This window comes from Carcharodon carcharias, chromosome 14 (assembly GCF_017639515.1).
Source record: "Carcharodon carcharias isolate sCarCar2 chromosome 14, sCarCar2.pri, whole genome shotgun sequence".
NCBI lineage: Eukaryota > Metazoa > Chordata > Chondrichthyes > Lamniformes > Lamnidae > Carcharodon > Carcharodon carcharias.
Genome location: NC_054480.1, coordinates 39,028,712 through 39,048,629, shown reverse-complemented (window position 1 = coordinate 39,048,629; position 19,918 = coordinate 39,028,712). Strand labels below are relative to the sequence as shown.

Here is a 19,918-nt window from a genome sequence, read left to right as displayed (position 1 = left end):
CGATTGCAGCCTGTCACAGCCGGTTGCTTCTGGGTAAACAGACTATCAGATTGGATCTCAAATGAGCGTTCACCCTCATGTATGTATGGGCAAGATGTCTATCTCCTGACCCAGACATAGATAAAGGATGCCGCTTCTTTACTCTTATCCAATATGCCAGCCAATGCACTTCCAGCCTCCCAGTTTGGAGCCTTGGGTGTCAGCACCACTCCCTTCTAGGCTTAAGAGCCTATGACAAATTGTGGAGCTTGTCACATGTAGATCTGACTGGAGGGGGTGGTTAGTTGCCTTTCCCTGGGGATAGTGAACTAATTTTTTTGCTCAAAAAATTAAATAGCTGTTGTGTTATGGGTCTGCTTGGTGTCTCATTGATGAAATCTTGAGACTTGTTTATTTAAACATGAACCATTTATTGGTAATCCTTAAATATGTAATCCTTAAAAAATCCCAGTTACTGCCACACATGGTGCTACTGCCATGCACGGTCCTTCTGGACTGTTTTCCATGTCAATTACCACGTGACTCCACACATCCTACGGTGGGCGGTGGCTATTCTCCAGTACTACATTGACCTTTGCTCTGCCGAGCACCTTTACACTCCAATAGCACATAGTCATATACAACAGTAGCTTTCATGGTTATTTTTTTGATGCTAGCCCACAAATTCAATTTCACAATTTGCTACAGTGAGACTTGAACTCTCAAGCACTTGGTTATTAATTTAGTACTTTAGCCTCTAGGCTACCCTCACCATACAACATGAAATTGAGCCATACATTCAAATGGTTAATTGTGCATAACACAGTTCTTACTGCTAAATGTAATAGTGTCAAAATTGACTTCCAACTGCATTTTCCTCATAACTCAACATAAGCAACAATTGCTGAAAACAGATATTTTGTCAAAACTTTTCGTGTTGCACTCATCAGGACAAACACAAAAATATCAACGTCAGGAGAAGCAACAACTTTATACTGTATGAGAAAAGAGTGCTGATTGGTTGGCAAGTGGACTCTAATTGGTAAGAGGCATTGCCATGGAGAATGCACCATGGTGACTGACAGTTAACTGCCAAGCATTGTTTGAAATTTTAAACCAGGCAGATTGACTCTGATTGGTCCAGGCATTGCCCTGAGCAATGAACCAGCAAATGACTATCACTTATTTCATTTAGCTAACATACTGTCCAATACGCTGTTCTTGTGCATGGTTTCAATTTTGGTCTGCCTTCACCCCAAATCAAATGGGAAGAGGTGTATTTCGTGAGTTTGAACTCCTCTGCACCCAACTATCCCGCCACATTAATATCACAACAAACTGCAATGTAGCAGTGTCGATCAAAGGTGTTAACAATGGCCTTTGTTGCCAAAGCTTGATGCCACTTGCTGTTATTAACGTGTAAATTGCCCAGTAACTTGTGGTGATACCTTATGAATTGCGAATCACCACAAGCTGCTGGGTGATTGGCACAGTTCCACCATTAGCCTCACTTAAACAGCAGTTTGTCCTTAACCTTGTGAGCTTCATAAAAGGTGCTGAATTTGCATGGTAATTGGTACTGAGATTTGTCATAGAAGTTGGGGTTTCCATTTAACAGCACAAGTACATGTTTAATGAGATTTCTGTTCCTGCAATGTCAGTGTTCTCTTTTTGGGCCAGGAACAAACTGTTACATCTCACTCCTACAAGCAGTAAATTGTTGCTAGATTTTTAAAAAAAATCTTCCATTTCCAAAGTCTTTTCTCTATCTTAATCCAATCTTTCACTTTCTGTAGCCAGTCTGACTAATTCACCTCATTACTCAGTCTTAACTGTTTCTTTCCCAAATCTCAAATGCCATTATGATAGACTGCTAGCCTCATACACCCTTATCTACACTTCCAGCAAATTATACTTGTGCCAAAGTACGCAAGAAAATGTGTAACTGCACATAGAGCAAGATGCCACACTCCAGCAACTTCTGGGCCAATGTGTCAAACCACTTGTATAAAGTAGCAGCAGAGACACTTGTTTGCTGCTCAGTTCCCATGTTCCAGGTCTGGCCTTTCTCTTTGGAAATGAGGGAATAAGAGGGGAGATGATTGTGCCCAAGTGGTGTGGATCTTCTCTGATGGCTGTGCCTGGCCAAAACCATTAGTATTGTTGCTTCCTTCACTTACATTAGATCATTTTGGCAGTTGCTCCCTCCAGTAGCAACATAGGATTCAGCATTCACTGCAGAAAAACCTCCAGGTGCATTTGAACAAATAAATCAGTTCAGTGCAATTCATAATAAAACTGGCATTTTAAGAGTGCTGCTGCTCCTACGCATGGTGGTCTTCAGAGCAGCTCAAAAGGCACACAACACTCCTGCATTGCTCTTTTGAATTATTACTCCTGCATTTTTCTAATATTAGAGTAAATGTGTTTGCAATGACTATGTATGGAAATAGTAGACACTTGATTCAGTTTATATTTCAAATGGTTCCACAACCATGCACAGAAAATTGTCTACCATGTAATTTAGGAAAAGTTAATTGCGTATGGAAATTACGACTGCTGTAACAGGAACGCATCATCAAAATGCCTCTCAAGTTCAACACATTTTTACTCCTATTTGGGATAGCATAATTTCAAGTCAATACTCTGAACTCAACACTTGAAGCCAGAAATGAAAAAAATTATATAAATCTCCCATTTTCACTTTGAACTTTATTAAAAAGTATTCATACTGAATAGGCGTACAAGTCCATTTACAGGTAACATGGTAATTTAAACAACTTGCTCAGACAACAAATACATATGATTTCTCTTGACATTTATACATGTTTCCTGTAGCAACAGGGTCAATCTATTTGCCATATTTTCTATCCTCTTTAACAGTTAACAGCTACTACACTACAACTAGCATCAAATCATCGGTTTTTAAAAAATATATTATCCACTGGTAAATAAAACTAGGATGATTTTTTAAAAATAGTTTTGTACACAACACAGGAATCATGTCACCCAACAAAAAATTCTTAGAAGTTGGATAAATTTCATGTAATTAAATTACATAGAGGAAGGCAGAACAGACACAAATTTCTGCACTGAAGTATTAATCTATTTCAAAAGAAGAAAATACAATGTTTAGACACACTTAGATCTTTAAACAAAATTTCAAAATGTATTTTTTATTTGAGCAGCTACAAGCATAAGAATCTCTCCAATCTTTCTTTGCCAGTTCTTGATGTCTTTTGATACTTCACACCATAACTCTCCATGTCTTGGCTCTGCATTTTCACACCGCCTTTTCACATCCTCATGCTGTTCCTGTACAGGAAAAAGAGTGCATTTGAAGCTTTGATTCAGTTTATTGAAAAATCCACGCAAATCTGTTACATAATGCAGATTAGTGAGAAAAGACACAAATTCCTACGTATGGCCTTAAAGTCGTCCAGTCCATTTCTGAACCACTGAACAGTTTTGACCTAGCACTAAGTCATAGGAGGTGTTTTCTGAGCTAAACTTTGTTCTGAAGGGGGAGTTTTAGATTACAGCTATCCTACATTCAACAGAAGTATAACATTGAAACAAAGTTATGCACCCTTTATCTTAAATTCACCAAAATTCACTTTTAAATAGTACATCATCTCTTATAGAATCAGGGGCCATATTGGGTTTTTATGAGTACCATTCACATTTTACAACATATTTAGTAATCAGTAATTCAGGTTGTGGCAAAAAAAATTGCTGTTTATGCTAAATATATTATATATTCTACACACAATTGACAATAAAAACTGCTGTGGATTTTCTAAAAGAAATTTTATTCATGTTTAACAAAAATGACATTACATTGATCCAATTGGATATGCAGTTAAAAACTCCTGGCTAAGATTGAAGATTTCTGTCTGATGTTTATTCCTGCATTTGTTTATATTCACCCACATTATTTATTACATGGTTATTTATAAATATTAAAACCCCACTGGGAACCATACACTAACTTAAGTTTTTAGCCTATTCCTCAAATTATAAATCGTCTCATCCAACTGTGCCATATTCTACTACTGCTGTAAACTTTCACCTGCACTTTTCAAGCACTCAAGAACCATTCCTTTTGCTATCAGATTAACACTCTATTCTCTTTACCAACTTGCACCTTAATAGTAAAAGTTCCAAGAAGTTTCTGGCTGGGCACTGGGCCTACTTCAGCACTTTTCTAATTGTATAAAATCCTATTCTATAAAATTGTACCACGTATGCACAATATCTACTCCATCCTCCCCACACTAGCAAAACTTCATTCAGGATAACATCTACTACTTACCATCATGAAGGTATGCATGTGCATGTATGTAAGGTATGGTTAGTTAATTACTTTCAATTGGGTAAGCCATAGTTTTGAATGAATGCAAGTTTAGTATATCTTCAGCATTCTTCCAAGCCTCTATCCTTAAGCCATACTGACTTTCATATCCCATTTTCTCTGTATTGCACAATCAAAAGGCTTTTTAAAATGGACAATACAGTAACTTACTAGCAGGTTTTTGGATTCCCATTGATTTATTTCCTCCACTCATGTAACATACCATGCTCCAGTCCAGAAGACTGGCAAGTAACCAATTCCAGCACATAGCTTTAGAAATCATCTGACATACAGCAATATACTTTCACATTCCCTGATTATACATTTGGTAGTTCCAAAATGGGAATAAAATTACTTAACAATATACCAATGCAAGGCTCTCAAAAATATACAATACTGAGCCTAAAGAGATTCGAACATGATAATGAAATATAAATGCAGCTCTTGCTTTCTTTATAACGTAGATTACAGAATTCTTCAGTTCTCATGCTGCTGTCCGCATCAATAACTTTTTAGTTACCTCAGTGCCATGCTGTAGTTCAAATTTGTAAAACAGAGCCCAAGCGTCTCCAAGATCAGGATCAATTTTTACAGTCCTATGGAACCACTCCCTGGCCTTGGTTATTTTGCGTTCACTCCAAAACAGTCTGAAATACAATAGGAAAGAAAAGTAACATTGGAAAGCAAAGAGAAAGCATTAGTTTCCATAAAGAGAAGATTCAGCCGTTCTAATTTTTTTGTCTCCATTTTTCTGAAAAAATGAGCAGGGAAATTGATGTCTTATTAGTGAACACATTGCATGCAATGCTTACAAACAACATTACCTATTAAACTGGAAATTGTTCAATTGATTTAGAAGTATTCAACGCACAGACATTGTATGAACTTCAAGGAATATTGGAATTCATTTTGAGCACATTCCAAAGCAGCAAAGATGCATGCAATGTGTGTGTTTAGAATTGATGGATTTAGTCTTCATACAAATGATTTGATAATTAAAATTTTTGGCACCATATTTGCTATTTTTATGATTTTAAATTATTGAACAAGTCATTTTTTTAAAAAAAAGTATACCAAGATTAGAATATAAACATTTAATAGAAATCTGAACATAGCGCATTTTAAATGGTATCACAAATTTATCATAAAATGGTTTCAATCTTTTTCCCCTTACACACCAGAACTGATATGTTTCAAACAAGAAAGTTAACTGAAATAGTTTTAATCAATTTAAAGAAAAAATATTTAAAATGCATTAAATGTCAATTTTACAATTCTTACACCCTAATACTCTTGGGGTACATTTGCACTACACGTTCAGAGACTGTGCAAGTTTTACTCTGTAGTGCATAAGCAGAATAGCTCAACTGAAATAGTTTGAAGTTCTTGCTCCAAGAATCATGCTCAATTTTATTCTGTCATCAGGTCAATCCCCAATTCCAGATTTAGGCTACGTTTACAAAAGCAGCAGCACTGAAGTAAATTGGTTCACTTTGCAGCAATGCTAACAGTGGCATTTAGAGACTTCTATGCATCATTACTACTATATTATGCAAAATAAAATGGCAACTTACTTTGCCACTGCTAGGAGGACATGAGGATCATGCTCACACTTCTTCAGAGCATCTACACTTTTGGTTTTTCTTTGTGGTCTTGCTTCCAGAAAAACAGCCTCAGCCCAAAGAATACCTACAATTAAAACATTTGCGATTTTTATTGGATCAATGAAATCCCTGATAACTAATATAAACAAAATATATTCATGTTATAGCTCAGTTTCCTGTGGCACTACTCACTATTATTCTAGGACCAGAAGTGTAGCTTGTGATGTTTACCATGGTCTCATTACTTTCTAAATGTGACTGATTTGCTAGAAAAGAGCAAACTACTAGAGCAATAAATCATTTGATACCAGCCTCAAATATGTCTGTTTTTGAAATATTGGACAGAACTTTCAACTTCATCTGCAATAGAATGAAAAACTGAGCAGGTTTTATAACATGCAGTCAATGTGCTGGCACCTGCTTGACAAGCTTGGAGGTGTAAGTTTAGCCCATTATTTACCTCCCCAAAATATCTTCAGTTATTCAATTCTAAATTATATAATGGCCCTATTGCCTAATTTGAATTTGCAGCTTTTGCTGAAGATAGTTCCATCCTCTGTCTGCATGATTATAAAAGGCATTTCTTCCTGCCCCTTATTTGTGGATTTGTAATTCTTGCTGAAACTATTGGTGCTATTGATTCAGGCTTGGCTAGCGTCTCAAGCTCGAACTCTACTGTCAACATCAAGGTCCTTAAAAAGCCTGCTTCCTCTGGTTCTGTGCAAAGAAATACTCAACTCAAATATAATTCACTCTCAATTTTAACATAACTGTTACAATATACTGATTTTCAACAAGTGTACAATATTTTCTATCTCAAAACTTGTGCCTCAACTTTTTAATAAATTTTCTGCCTTTTGGTATCCATGTAATGCATTATGATAAATTTTCTGTACTTCGGTTTTACTGAAAATGCATAGAAACTACAACTTCCATGAAACATCACAAATACACAATGGACTGGAATATATGCCAAGGGCAGGCTCCCCATGCCCCAGGTTAAATTTCAGAGGCGAGTCCACCTCTGGTTTGCCCCTCTTCATTTTTCAAATGGCCTTTTAATTAGTACCAGGTGGGATTTCCATCTTCTCTAGGAGAAAATCCTGGTTTAGAGCTGCCAGGCAACCAGAGGCCAGCAGCTTTACGGCACACCAGGATCAGTGGTCACTGTCAGTGTTTCAGGAGGCCCAGTGAAAGATAACCATGGACGCCCAAAAACCCAGGATCTCACTGAGTCCACTAAAGGGGCTGAATTGGGCCACAAGTAGGTGGACCACCCGACATCTCCCCTGCTGACAATGCTGATCCTCTGCTGCTCTTGGGAGCTGTTTTATTTTGGGACCTCCATGTTAAGGCTTGAGGGACAAATTTGTGCAGCATTCATAATTAAGATCTTTAGAACTCTCTCAGGACTATCTTCCACAAGATCAATCCAGGCACCTTCAATACGTAAGTAAATGCATTGATGCTTGAATGAAACTCATTATACCAGTGCTCAGCTTGTATTCCATGCAAAACATATTACAAAGCAAGTTAAGGCAATCTATTGACATTGTGGATAGGAGATGCTTTAGAAGTCAAATATGTGTCAATACACAGCCTTTCTTGAAATTACTCAATGTCAGTATGTAGAATGGAACATCACTTAGGAATCCTCGAAAGAGATTACCAAAAGTAAACATATCAGTGTCAAAGAAATTCGCTATGAACGAATGTTAGTGAGTTTGGAGCTCATAATATTCTAAGTTATTGAAAGAGGTTTCAATTACATTTGAGAGTATAAAGTTTCAATGATCTATAATCATAACCTTCAAAGCTGAATCCTAACTTTATTTTTTTTAAAAAATGCTAAATTCTCATAAGTAAATGTACTAAAATGATGGGTTAGTGTACTGTTAGAACTAGTTCCAACCACCTGTATGAGCTCTTATGAGCCTCCAATATACATAACTTGCCAGAAATTTGACATTGGTAATTACTGAAAGTAATAAGACTTTTATGCTGATAGGGTTAGATGAAGTAGTTAGAAGGGGAGGCTCATTTTTTTTTAAAAAATGTTCATGGGATGTGGGCATCGCCAGCCAGGTCAGCATTTATTATCCATCCCTAGCATTACCCTGGATTACTAGTCCAGTGCAGTGACAATACTACAATGCCATCACCTCCTTGTGAAGCATAAACACTGATTTACGCCCATTAGGTCAAATGGCCAGTTTGTGGTATAAATTCCATGTAATTCCCTCAGCTTATAATGCTAGTTTCACTAACCTTTTATCCCAATTTTAGGTGATACTTATTCCAGAAAATAACACCTCCATTCCATCACCACTACCAATGTCATCTATGTACCAAGAACCACTCTTCATAAGATCTATAAGAGGGTTAGTGAATTGTTATTGATATGGTCCCAACACGATAAAGGGAATTTCTATTTTATTATTTCACCGGATGTGGGAGTTACTGGCTAGGTGAACATTTATTGCCCATCCCTATTGTCCTTGAGAAGGTGGTGGGTGAGCTGCCTTCGTGAACTGCTGCAGTCATGTGGTGTAGGTACACCCACAGTGCTATTAGGGACGGAGTTCCAGGATTTGACCCAGTGGCCATCTCTTGCTGGAGATGGTCATTGCCTGGTATTTGTGTGATACGAGTGTTACTTGCCGCTTGTCAGCTCAAACCTGGATATTATCCAGATCTTGCTGCATTTGGTCATGGACTGCTTCAGTATCTGAGGAGTTGCGAATGGTGCTGAACACTGTATAATCATCAGCAAACATCCCCACTTCTGACCTTATGATGGAAGGAAGGTCATTGATGAAGCAGCTGAAGCTGGTTGGACCTAAGAATTAGAAGTCTATAAACTGCTGAGTTCAACACAGCCTGAGATTCCCCACTGGGCAAGGATTTTGTTTCAGCAGCTAGAGGGAGAAAATAAAGTTATTGATCTAAAATTCTAATTCACAATCTTATTATCTGAAAATACTGTCCCCCTGTGTAATTCTTCAGACATACCAAGGATTGGTTAGGCAGAGAATTGCCTACAGAACAACTTCACTGCATGACATGAGGAAGATTAATGGCACAGGGGTAAAGATACAAATCAATTTTAATGCTAACCATCTTGGAGGAGAATTGAAATAAGGTAACAGGTTATTACAGCGTTATTACTTTATTATAATTTTATATTCCTTGCGCTATATATTTTAAGTAAATTACGATTACAACCATTGCTTGAACAAATTTATCTTTAATAAGCTGTGACGCAATCAGATAATCTTTCAAGCAAAAATAATTATAAAGGCTAATCATTTTAAGAAATTTCATTGGACAATGCCATCATCTCGGAGGCCTGCTTTTTTTTAAGCAGCGCAACGGTCACATGAGAAAATCCAGCAGAAACTGGCTCAGGATATGTACTACTAAAACTCGAGGAGCAGGTGATGCAATATCTGGTGAGACTATGGTAGGAGGAGGTGGGGGGGGGGTGCTGGTGGGTGGGCGGGGTGGTGTTGTGAGGTGGGGAAAAGGAAACATAAATTGGCAAAAAACAAGCTGTATTAGTCTCATGCAAAAAAATAGATACAGGCACGAAATGGTACCAGCAAATTACTGTGCCAGAAATTTGCTAAATTAAACAATGTGCATTCAAGGGATATGTGCTTCGCTGGTTGGGCCAACATTTATTGTCCATCCCTGATTGCCCTTGAGAAGGTGGTGGTGAGCTGCCTTCTTGAACTGGTGCTCACCTCCAAAGAAGAAAATAAAGCATAAAATGCTGCAAAAAAATGTCCATGCAGCACAATCAAGCACCTGAAAGCAGACCTCAGAACAAAAGCCCCCAGATATTTATTTTTATTTTTAATCCTAACGGAGATTTCATCCTGCCCTTGGATGAGGTTTCATCCAAAATGTAAAGCCTGCATAGCTGATAGGCTTGTCCGCCAACTGTAAGGTTGGACGCGCCATGGAAAATCGCTGACGATTGGGCTTAATCGCCCACTTAATTGTCAGCAGATGCTTTTCTGACTTTTACACGTGCCTGTTGAGCGAAATATCTCGCGAGTGTGCGATGATGTCAGGATGCTCACCTGACGTCATCTCGTGTGATTTCGTATGTGTTTGGGTCAGGCACATGCCTGCCCAGGGGATGTAAAATTCTGGCTCGTGTGTTTATTAACACTGCAGCTGAAAACTCACCAAGTGACAAGCAAATTAAATGCAGGATTTGAATCCCGGGTCTAACCTTAATAAATTAGTTCTGAAAATTAATTCACTATTACACTGAAACTGCAGCTTAATGTTCAATTTTGAACATGCAAAAATGTTCAGCCACCAACTTAAAAAAAAACTAAACATCTGTAGACAGATTTTTGAAGCTTTCCAAGCATCAAGTTGAATAAAAATTGGCCTACACCTTAGAAGCCCCAGATGGGTCACTACCTGTTGGACTTTATAAATGTGACAGAGATCTTGATTGATCACTATAAATACGTTGCTTCACTCATATTCAATTACACGCAGCAAAAGTAAACCAATTTCCCAGAGAAAAAGAAAGAAAACCATTTTAAAATGCACTTAGGTGTAACCAGCCATTATGCTTAATGGCAAGGCAAAGTGGACAAAATTACCAAACAGGGAAGCCTGAATAATTGCACAAAAACAGGCCAAAATATAAATTAAATTAATTCATGAGGAACATTTTGTTTTTTCAAAAAATCTATTTAAAAAAAAAATAACTAAAACTTGAATCTTCATACTGTGTAAATTGTGAATTAATGTTGTCTTCACTAAACACATACTATTTTTCTGCATGTAGAACCTCATTTAAGGGCCCTGAAGTAGGGTCATATGGACTCGAAATGTTCACAGATGTTGCCAGACCTGCTGAGGTTTTTTCCAGCATTTTCTGTTTTTATTTCAGATTTCAAGCATCCACAGTATTACGTTTTTATTTCATTCAAGGGCCAGTTTGCTCAGTTGGCAAATGTTAGAGTATGTGCAGAGTATTGCCAACAATGTGGATTCAATCCCTGTACTGCCTGAAGTGATTCTTGTGATGTACCTCTGTGTCTTGCCCCACAGTGATATCATGGCATGGGCCATGATTAGCAACCCTTGGACAATGAGGGCACTCATGATGGGAGAAAAAAAACCTCATTTGCTTTGTTGCAGCCAAATTTTGAAGTATTTCTGCACATTATACAACCAGCTGGGACAGCTACTTTAAAACGGTTTTAAAACTGAGGCCTTTCGGCAAGACAGTGCCATTTCAAATGCTTAAATATTGATCAGGAATCAAAGATCACTGCTATTTCTTATTAGTTCAAACTGGAGCCAAGATGAAAAACTACAATGCAAAGTGACCTGAATATACTCAATGACTGAGCATCCATTGCTCTCTGGGATACAGAATTCCAAAAGTTCACAACCTCTGAATGGAGAAACTTCTATGTCTTCAATAGCCGATCACTTTTTCTGGAGACTGAGACCTTTAGTTCTGGACTCCCCATCCTAGGGGTACATCCTCACAGCATCTAAACTGTCAAGTTTTTAATGAATTTTATGCTTCAGAAAGATCTGCTTTTTATTTTTTGTACCAAAGTGGATAACTTCACATTTTTCCACATTTTGCCGGATTATTGCTCACGCACTTAACCTATCTAAATGATTGTGTCTGCACTGTCCTCAACTTATTTTCACACCTATTTGTATCAGCAGCAAATTTGGATACAGTATACTTGGTCCTCTCATCTAATTCATAAGTGCAGATTCTAAATAGCTGAGGCCCAAGCAATGAACCAAACATTACTCCACAAGTTAGTGTTATCTGTCTGTTGAACAATCCTCAATCCATGCTAAATATTACTCCCAATCCCATGAGCCTTAATTGTGTAATTGACACATTAAAGTTGTATGAAAATCCAAATACACTACATCCACTTGTTCCCCTGAGTCAATCTACTAGCTACAGTTGCTAGTTACAAAAAACTAACGTTTGTCAAACACGATTCAACTGTCCTATGATTGTGTCCCTAACAATAGATTTTAGCGTTTTCCTATAAATGATGTCAAGCTAACTGGCTTATAGTTCCCCATTTTCTCTCTCCCTCCTTTCTTGAAGAGTAGGGTTGCATTTGCTGCCTTCCAATCCAAGAAGACTGTTCTAGAATCTAGGGATTTCTAGAAGATTAAAAATGGCTGTGAAGACGTCAATGGACTTTTATGCATTTGGTTCTTTAAAGGCTACATACGAATATATGAATTAGGAGCGGAAGTGGTCACTCAGTCCCTCAAGCCTGCTCTGCCATTCAATAAGATCATGGATGATCTAATTTTAATCTCAACTTCACATCCCTGCCTATCCCTGAGAACCTTTCATGCCCTTGTTTATCAAGAAGCAATCTACTTCTGCCTTAAAGATATTCAAAGACTCTGCTTCAACAATCTTTTGAGGAAGAGAATTCCAAAATCTCTCAACCCTCAGAGAAAATGTTTTTCCTCATGTCTTAAATGGGCAACCCCTTATTTTTAAACAATGGCCCCTAATTCTAAGTTCTCCCACAAGAGGAAGCATCCTTTCCACGTCCAACCTGTCGAGTGCCCTTAGGATCTTATAAATTTCAATCAGGCCATCTCTTACTCTTCTAAACTCCAGTGGATACAAGCCTAGCCAGTCCAAACTTTCCCCATAAGACAACCCGCCCTTTCCAGGTATTAGTTTAGTAATCCTTCCCAGAGCTGCTACCAATGCATTTACATCTTTCCTTAAATAAGACCACCAATACTGTACACATATGCTCAAGATGTGGTCTCACCAATACCCTGTACTGTACAACTGAAGCATACTACTCTTGTATTCAATTCCCTTTATAATAAACAACAATGTTCTATTAATTTTGCTAATTACTTGCTGAACCTGCATACTATCCTCTTGCAATTCATGCACTAACTAGTACATCCAGATCTCTCTGTATCTCAGAGCTTTGCAATCTCTCGCCAATTAGATAATGTGATCCTTTTTTATTCATCCTGCCAAAATGGACCATCTCACATTTTCCCACATTATATTCCATTTGCCAGGTCTTTGCCCACTTACCTAATCTATCTATATCCTTTGTAGCCTTACGTCCTCTTCAGAACTTACTTTCCTTCCTACCTTTGTGTCATCAGCAAACTTAGCAACCAGATCATCGGTCCCTTCATCGAAATCATTTATATAAATTGTGAAGAGTCGAGGCCCCAGAACTGATCCCTGTGGCACACCACTCGTCACATCCTGCCAACCAGAAAATGACCCATTAATGCCTACTCTCTTTCCTGTTAGCTAGTCAATTTTCTGTCCATGCCAATATGTTACCCCCTACACCATGAACTTTTATTGTACGCAATAAACTTTGATGAGGCATCTTATCAAATGCCTTCTGAAAATCTAAATACAGTGCATCCACAGCATCACAAATAAATCATTGGACCTCATTAAATATGATTTTCCTTTCAAAATATCATGTTGACTCTGCCCGATTACCTTAATTTATCTAAGTGCCCTGTTATAACGTCTTTAATAACAGCTTTTAATATTTTCCCTATGACAGATGTTAAGCCAACTGGCCTACAGTTTCCTGCCTTCTGTCTCTCTCCCTTTTTGAATAAAGAGGTTACATTAGCTATTGTCCAATTGAATGGAACCTTCCCTGAATCTAGTGAATTTTGCAAAATTAAACCTATCTCATTAGCCACTTCTTTTAAGGATGGAGCAATCACCTTGCAATTTGCCATCCACTGTTGTGCAAGGAAGTCACTGAGGCTCTCTACCCGATGAGAGCAAACCAAATTGCACTCTCCTGCCAGAGACAAGTGGAGCAAGCATGCAACTTCTCTATGGTGTCAATGACTGCATACACATCATATGTGGGCATCGTATGTGAACACAATCTTATACAGGAACTGAAAGCATTTTCACTCGCTCAATGTCCAGATGATGTGTGGCCATAGGCAGAGAGTCATGCAGGTCAATGCCCAGAATCTTGGCGCGATGATGCCTTCATTTTTTAGCAATCCATTGTGTCAGCTGCATTGGAGCCACCATGGCAAGCCAAATAACTACTGGGTACCAAATAGCTGATTACATGCCAATGACTCCTGTGTGTAGCTCTCACACTAATGTATGGTATGCACACAATGAAAGTCATGCTACCACATAAAATGTGACAAAACAGATAGCTTAATACTGAACCAATGCTTCAGCTGCCTGGACCACTCTGGAGGAGCCCTGTACTCACCAGAACGGGTGTCAAAATTCAGAATTGTCTGCTACCTGCTGCACAATCTCGCCATCATGAGGGGATGGCCCCTGCCACCAATCATTTATCAAGCTACTAGGGAGCAAGAGGAAGATGAAAAGGAAGAAGAAGAATGGAGGAGACTAACGAAACGGCCCTTTCTGACTGGGCTGTCCGTGAACAACATATTCAACCGTGATAACAGTAAATGCAACTCCAATTCCCCACTTGCCAACAGTCCCACACATTACCTTCCCCGTTATCTGCTTGGTCACAATGCAAAAATAAATTAAATACTCCAAATCAAATTTATGAAATCATGCCATTTTGTATACAAAAGTCAACCAATCACCCTTGTGCATTACTTTAATAGCTGTCTTGTGCGTGCTTTTTCCTGTCCTAATGCCCATCCTTACACAATGCTCCCCCAATGTCTACAGCATGCTGGTGGAAAGCTGATTTCCACTGGGGAGGATGGCAGATGGCTTTGGAGTACAACCTTGAGCAGCTCTGGACCTAGAAGGCTCAGGTGCAGACTGCATCATCTTGGCAAGGGTGACAGCAGTCTATGTTAATTAGCTGACGGGCAACAGCAAGACCACGGGTGGAACGGGAGGATGAATGTTGTCTTCCTGAAAAAGGACAGCAGGTTTCTATTCTGCAGAGCCACTGCTATGTGGTGCCTCAGCAATTCTAGCAATTGATTCGAGTGCAGATTGTTTGTGCTGCTTGACACCTGGCATTGGCCTCCATAGTTAGGTTGCCACTGTCTTTTCAGCACATCCGGAGGGCCTCGTTAGGATACAGGAAATCGCTCCTATTTTCCACCCACCTCCAACACTATGTTTCTGAAAACTCTGAAGTCCACTCTCCCCCATGTTGTGTCATTAATCAATGGTTCTCAGGTCATATCCACTTCCTGCACAACTGCCGGTACCTGCTCCAGCCACAATACACTCCCCTTTGAGGTGCAGGCTAGTTTTATGCAGCACTAGCTTTAAGTGGTGTTAGCAAGTTACTATTTTTGCCCTCCTACGGACACATGCAGCCAAGCAACACCGTGCCTAGCGATGGCTGCATGTGCCAATGATGGAAATGAGCAGGCAGCATGAAGTTGACATGCTGCTTGCATTAAACTGAACGGGTGGGGTGTTATCACACATTATGATCCCCTGTGCCTGTTTTTAGAGGGCTATCCAAATTTAGCTGCTCTTGGATTCAATAGCAATGCCAATAGTTTAAGCAGCAAGCTGATATCTGTTTTTTGGCCTCTGATGTATATTATATGAATTATTATATTTGTTAAGACAGAAAAAACCCCCCCACAAATATCAAGAAAGCGACCAATTTGAATGGAATCTATGGTTAGTAAATGGAGCACCAAGCAGTATGTCTGCTTTATTACTGGAGTTTTTGAAATGAACTTACCAGAATTGGAACATTCTTGAAGAGCCTTTGCCATTAATGTATTGGAAATATTTTTCAGACCAGCCCTATATTCTAGTCTTACGGATTCCAACCTGAGGCACAATGGAAATTTACATGTTATTCAGTATACTAAATATCAAAAAAACTACTTTTAAGTAAATGAAATGAATGGAGCAATCCACAAGTGCTCAGACAAGCAAATGTGATTTTACTGGTCAATCAGCAGTACCCTCCTCTCAACTGAACTTTGGACTTTATGTATCATGTTACAAAATTGTTATATATATTTGTCAAACACTTGCTAATTGTAGTGCAGTATGTTAAAAATTAAAGCCTTGTGCTGTTTCTCTTCATACCATAATTCCGGATTTTGTGGGTTTTTCAGCCGTGCTTTTTCTAAGATGGCTCTTGCTCTTGTAAGATTACCAGCTTTCTCTTCAAGTCTGGATAGAAGCAACCAAAGGGGGCTGGAATGTGGACATTTCTTTAACTGCTCAGAAAAAATATACAATACAAAATAATTTAATGGAATATATTATATACAGAGGTAATACCACAAAATTAGCAAAAGTAATAGAAAATTATTTCCAATTAAAAGAGTCAATTTATATACGACCTGGGAATTTTAAGAGAAAAGTGAATTGCATCTGCTTATGTAGTTGAGAGATTCCCTTTAAATGCTCACAATCTACTAAATCATTGTATATTTAATGGTCACAAAAATATATATACCCCTTGATTGTAAGCTTCACGGGCTTTCTCTATATTTTCAACTTGGTCTTCAATTTGACCCTTCATCATCCATAGTTTTGGGAAGTCTTCATAATGTTTCAGTGCTTCATCACACAACTCTCGAGCTCGAGGAATGTCTCCCAACACCCACTCTAATTTCACAGATTTCATAAATACCTACAATATGCAGGCAAAAAGACAGTAATTGTTATTTTACCTGGAGTGGAGCAGCAAAGAAAATGAAAAATCTGAATTACAAATTGCAGATTATTAGTCAATCAGAGACTAATGTAATTCAGAATTGTATTATATCCATCTCTAATTCCCATATTCAAAAAGTATTTCTCAATATGATTGATTCCCTTCCCCCGTTTTTGTTGGGTGGGTGAGAAATGGAGGCAACTAAGCTGTCAAGGGATAATAGCAACAAGTTAGTGATGTTAGTTATTTCTGATACAAAATAAAATGTGCATGAAAATCAATCACACTTGCTTGCTACACCATGTACGCACCCCAATGAGTTACAACAAGCAGTATGTCAGGTCAAAAACAAAACCAAGAGGATACTGGAACTATACAGTATGTCCATCAGCACCTGCAAAGTGTTGTAACCCTTAAAAACTCAAAACTGTCTTTTATAATGGATGTATTTCCAGTAGCTTCAATTTTTATTTCAGATTTCCAGTTTAAAAAAAAGGATCAGAAGACAGGTTAAAACTTTAAATAAGCTTCTTTGTTGCCTAAATGGCCAAATACATCGCAGAGTGATACGAAGTTTGATACTTGCTTAGCTAAATCCACTGCTTTCAGCTGAGGCAATGGTGTGAGGATTAACCAAGGCTGTGTCACAATGTTAATGCAACAATACTAAAACAAAACCAATGGTGAAATAAATTACTTCCTGAACGAAACTGTAATATGGGTAGGTTTAACCAAATATGCCATTCTTCAATCTTGAGCCTCTGATTGTTGAATTATAAATGGCTTTTAGAACCAGCTTTTAGCCAAACTCCATTTTATTTTATAAAATTACTCCCACATTTGGGGCTACTGCTATTTATAGTTTAATAAAATTCTTTAAGAATGGAACATTAAATAGTTTTTGAGTCGCAAATTGAGCATAGCAGCTGATGATGTTAACTAAAGTAGAATGATCCATCTGGATAAGCTTGGTTAAGTGGACACAGGTGATCTTGCTCACCACATAGCTATAATGTCATAAAAATAGGCATCTGAATGAAGAGCCCAGGTTACATATTAAATGGCACTCTGCTTGAAACAGAACTAGGATAAAAGCTACAACTTTATGTAACTAGGCTGTTAAAACCACTGGCTCCATGTTGCCAAGCATTGAAAGGTGGCAAATGAAATACTGGAATCTAAGGACAGGATCTCAAATTTGTACCTCTTCTTGGGTGAATTTTTTCAATTTTTCAGTCTGAGTTACAGGAAAGAGGTTGAATAATTGCAGGGAGTTAAAAGGACATGAGGCTGATCTATGAAGGGGACTAAATTATCAGGGACCTGAAAGATTTAAAATGAAGATTTAACTTTTCTTAATTTAGAAATTTGTTCTCGAATGTGGCTAATGCTAGTGAGGCAACCGTCCATTTCCCAGCAAGAGGTAGTGGTTACCCACCTTCTTGAACTGCTACAGTCCACATGGTGCAGGTATTTCCATAGCGCTAATAAGTAAAGGATTCCAGAATTTGGACCCAGCAAAGATGAAGGAACAGTGATATATGCTCAAATCAGGACTGTGCAAGACTTGGATATGGCAGGGTTTCAAAGGTCCTACTGCTCTTGACCTTTTAGGTGGTGCAGGTTGCAGGTTTAGGCACTGTTGTCAAAGAAGCCTAGGTGAGCAGAGCATTTTGCTGACAAAGCCAGCATTTATTGCTCATCCCTAATTGCCCTTGCGAAGATGGTGGTGAGCCACCCTCTTGCCAACTGCTACAGTGCATGTGTGTAGGTATACCCACAGTGCTGTTAGGGAGTGTGCCATGATTTTGAAGCAGTGAGAGTGAAAGATTGGCTGAATATCTCCAAGTCAGGAAGGTGAGAGACTTAGAGGACAACTGGCAGATGCAGGTGCTCCCATGCACGTGTTGCCCTTATCTTTCTAAGTGGTAGAGGTGATGGGCTTGCAATATGCCCAAGGAACCTTACAGTTGCTGCAGGGCATCTTGCAGATGATACACATTGCAACGGTAGTGAATGGAGTGATCAAACAGACTGTTTTGTCTTAGATGGTGTAAAGTTTCCTGAGTGTTGTTAGAGCTACATTCATCCAGGCAAGTGGAGAGTATTCTATCACCCTCCTGATCTGTGCTATGTAGATGGTGGACAGGCTTTGGGGAGTCAGGTCACAAAATACTTGCTGCAGAATTCCCAACCTCTGACCTGCTCTTATAGCCACAGCATTTACAAACTGATCCAGTTAAGTTTCCAGTCAATGCTGACCCCCAAGGATGTCGATGTGGGGGGGGGGGGATTCAACAAAGGTAATGCTATTGAACGTCAAGCAAAGTTGGTTATATTCTCTTTTGCTAGAGATTGTCATTGCCTGGCACTTAAGCAGCACGAATGTCAGATTCCACTTACAAGCCCAAATTATACCACAAACAACTTGATCAGAAGATCAAAACTCATCACTATTTTTAATGGTCTATAAATGAAGTTACTAAGATTCCATGCAAGTGCAGTCTTTGGATTCCTTAAATGGGTTTCACATCCTCCTCAATTCAGATACATTGTGCTTGTCTAAGGCCAGAGAACCGAGGGGAAAGTTGGTAGTGCTATAGCTTAAGGCAACAATTAAGGAACTCACTTGAGTAGGGGGCGTCACAAATATCCCCATCCTCAATGATGGGGAAGCCCAGTGCAAAAGATAAGGCTGAAGCTTTTGCAGCCATCTTCAGCTAGAAGTCCTGAATGGATGATCCATCTCAGCCTCCTCTGGAGGTCTCAAGCATCATGGATGCCAGCTTTCAGCCAATTCGATTCACTCTATGTGATATCAAGAAATGGTTAAAAGCACTGGATATTGCAAAAGCCAAGGACCATGACAATATTCCATCAATAGTACTGAAGACTTGTGCTCCAGAACTTGCAGAGTGCCCTAGCCAAGCTGTTTCAGTACAGCTACAACACTGGCATCTACCCTGCAATGTGGAAAATTGTCCAGGTATGTCCTGTACACTAAAAGCAGGACAAACCCAACCCAGCCAATTACCACCCCATCTGCCTACACTCAATCATCAGTAAAGTGATGGAAGGGGTCATCAATAGTGCTATCCAGTGGCACTTGCTAAGCAATAACCTGTTCACTGACACTCAGTTTGGGTTCTGCCAGTGCCACTCAGCTCCTGACCTCATTACAGCCTTAGTTCAAACATAGACAAAAACGCTGAACTCTAGAGGTGAGGCGAGAGTGGCTGCCTTTTTTGTTTTTAAAATATTCATTCATAGGATATCGGCATTATTACCTAGGCCAGCATTTATTCCCTCATCCCTAACTGACCTTGATGTGGTGCTGAGCT

At 38.9% G+C, this 19,918-nt stretch overlaps 1 protein-coding gene across 2 annotated transcripts in view; it reads right to left on the bottom strand.

The window, feature by feature from the left end:
• Window positions 1-2,676: 2,676 nt before the first annotated feature.
• Window positions 2,677-19,918, bottom strand: part of prpf6 (PRP6 pre-mRNA processing factor 6 homolog (S. cerevisiae)) — a 66,608-nt gene continuing 49,366 nt past the window's right edge. For both annotated transcript variants that reach the window (XM_041204553.1, XM_041204554.1), the window contains exons 16-21: window positions 16,377-16,553; window positions 16,001-16,134; window positions 15,645-15,736; window positions 5,908-6,022; window positions 4,854-4,980; window positions 2,677-3,294 (exon numbers count right to left, since the gene is read on the bottom strand). In XM_041204553.1, coding sequence (XP_041060487.1) covers window positions 3,142-3,294; window positions 4,854-4,980; window positions 5,908-6,022; window positions 15,645-15,736; window positions 16,001-16,134; window positions 16,377-16,553 — 798 coding nt within the window. In that variant the 3' untranslated portion in view covers window positions 2,677-3,141. The remainder of the gene's footprint in view (window positions 3,295-4,853; window positions 4,981-5,907; window positions 6,023-15,644; window positions 15,737-16,000; window positions 16,135-16,376; window positions 16,554-19,918) is intronic.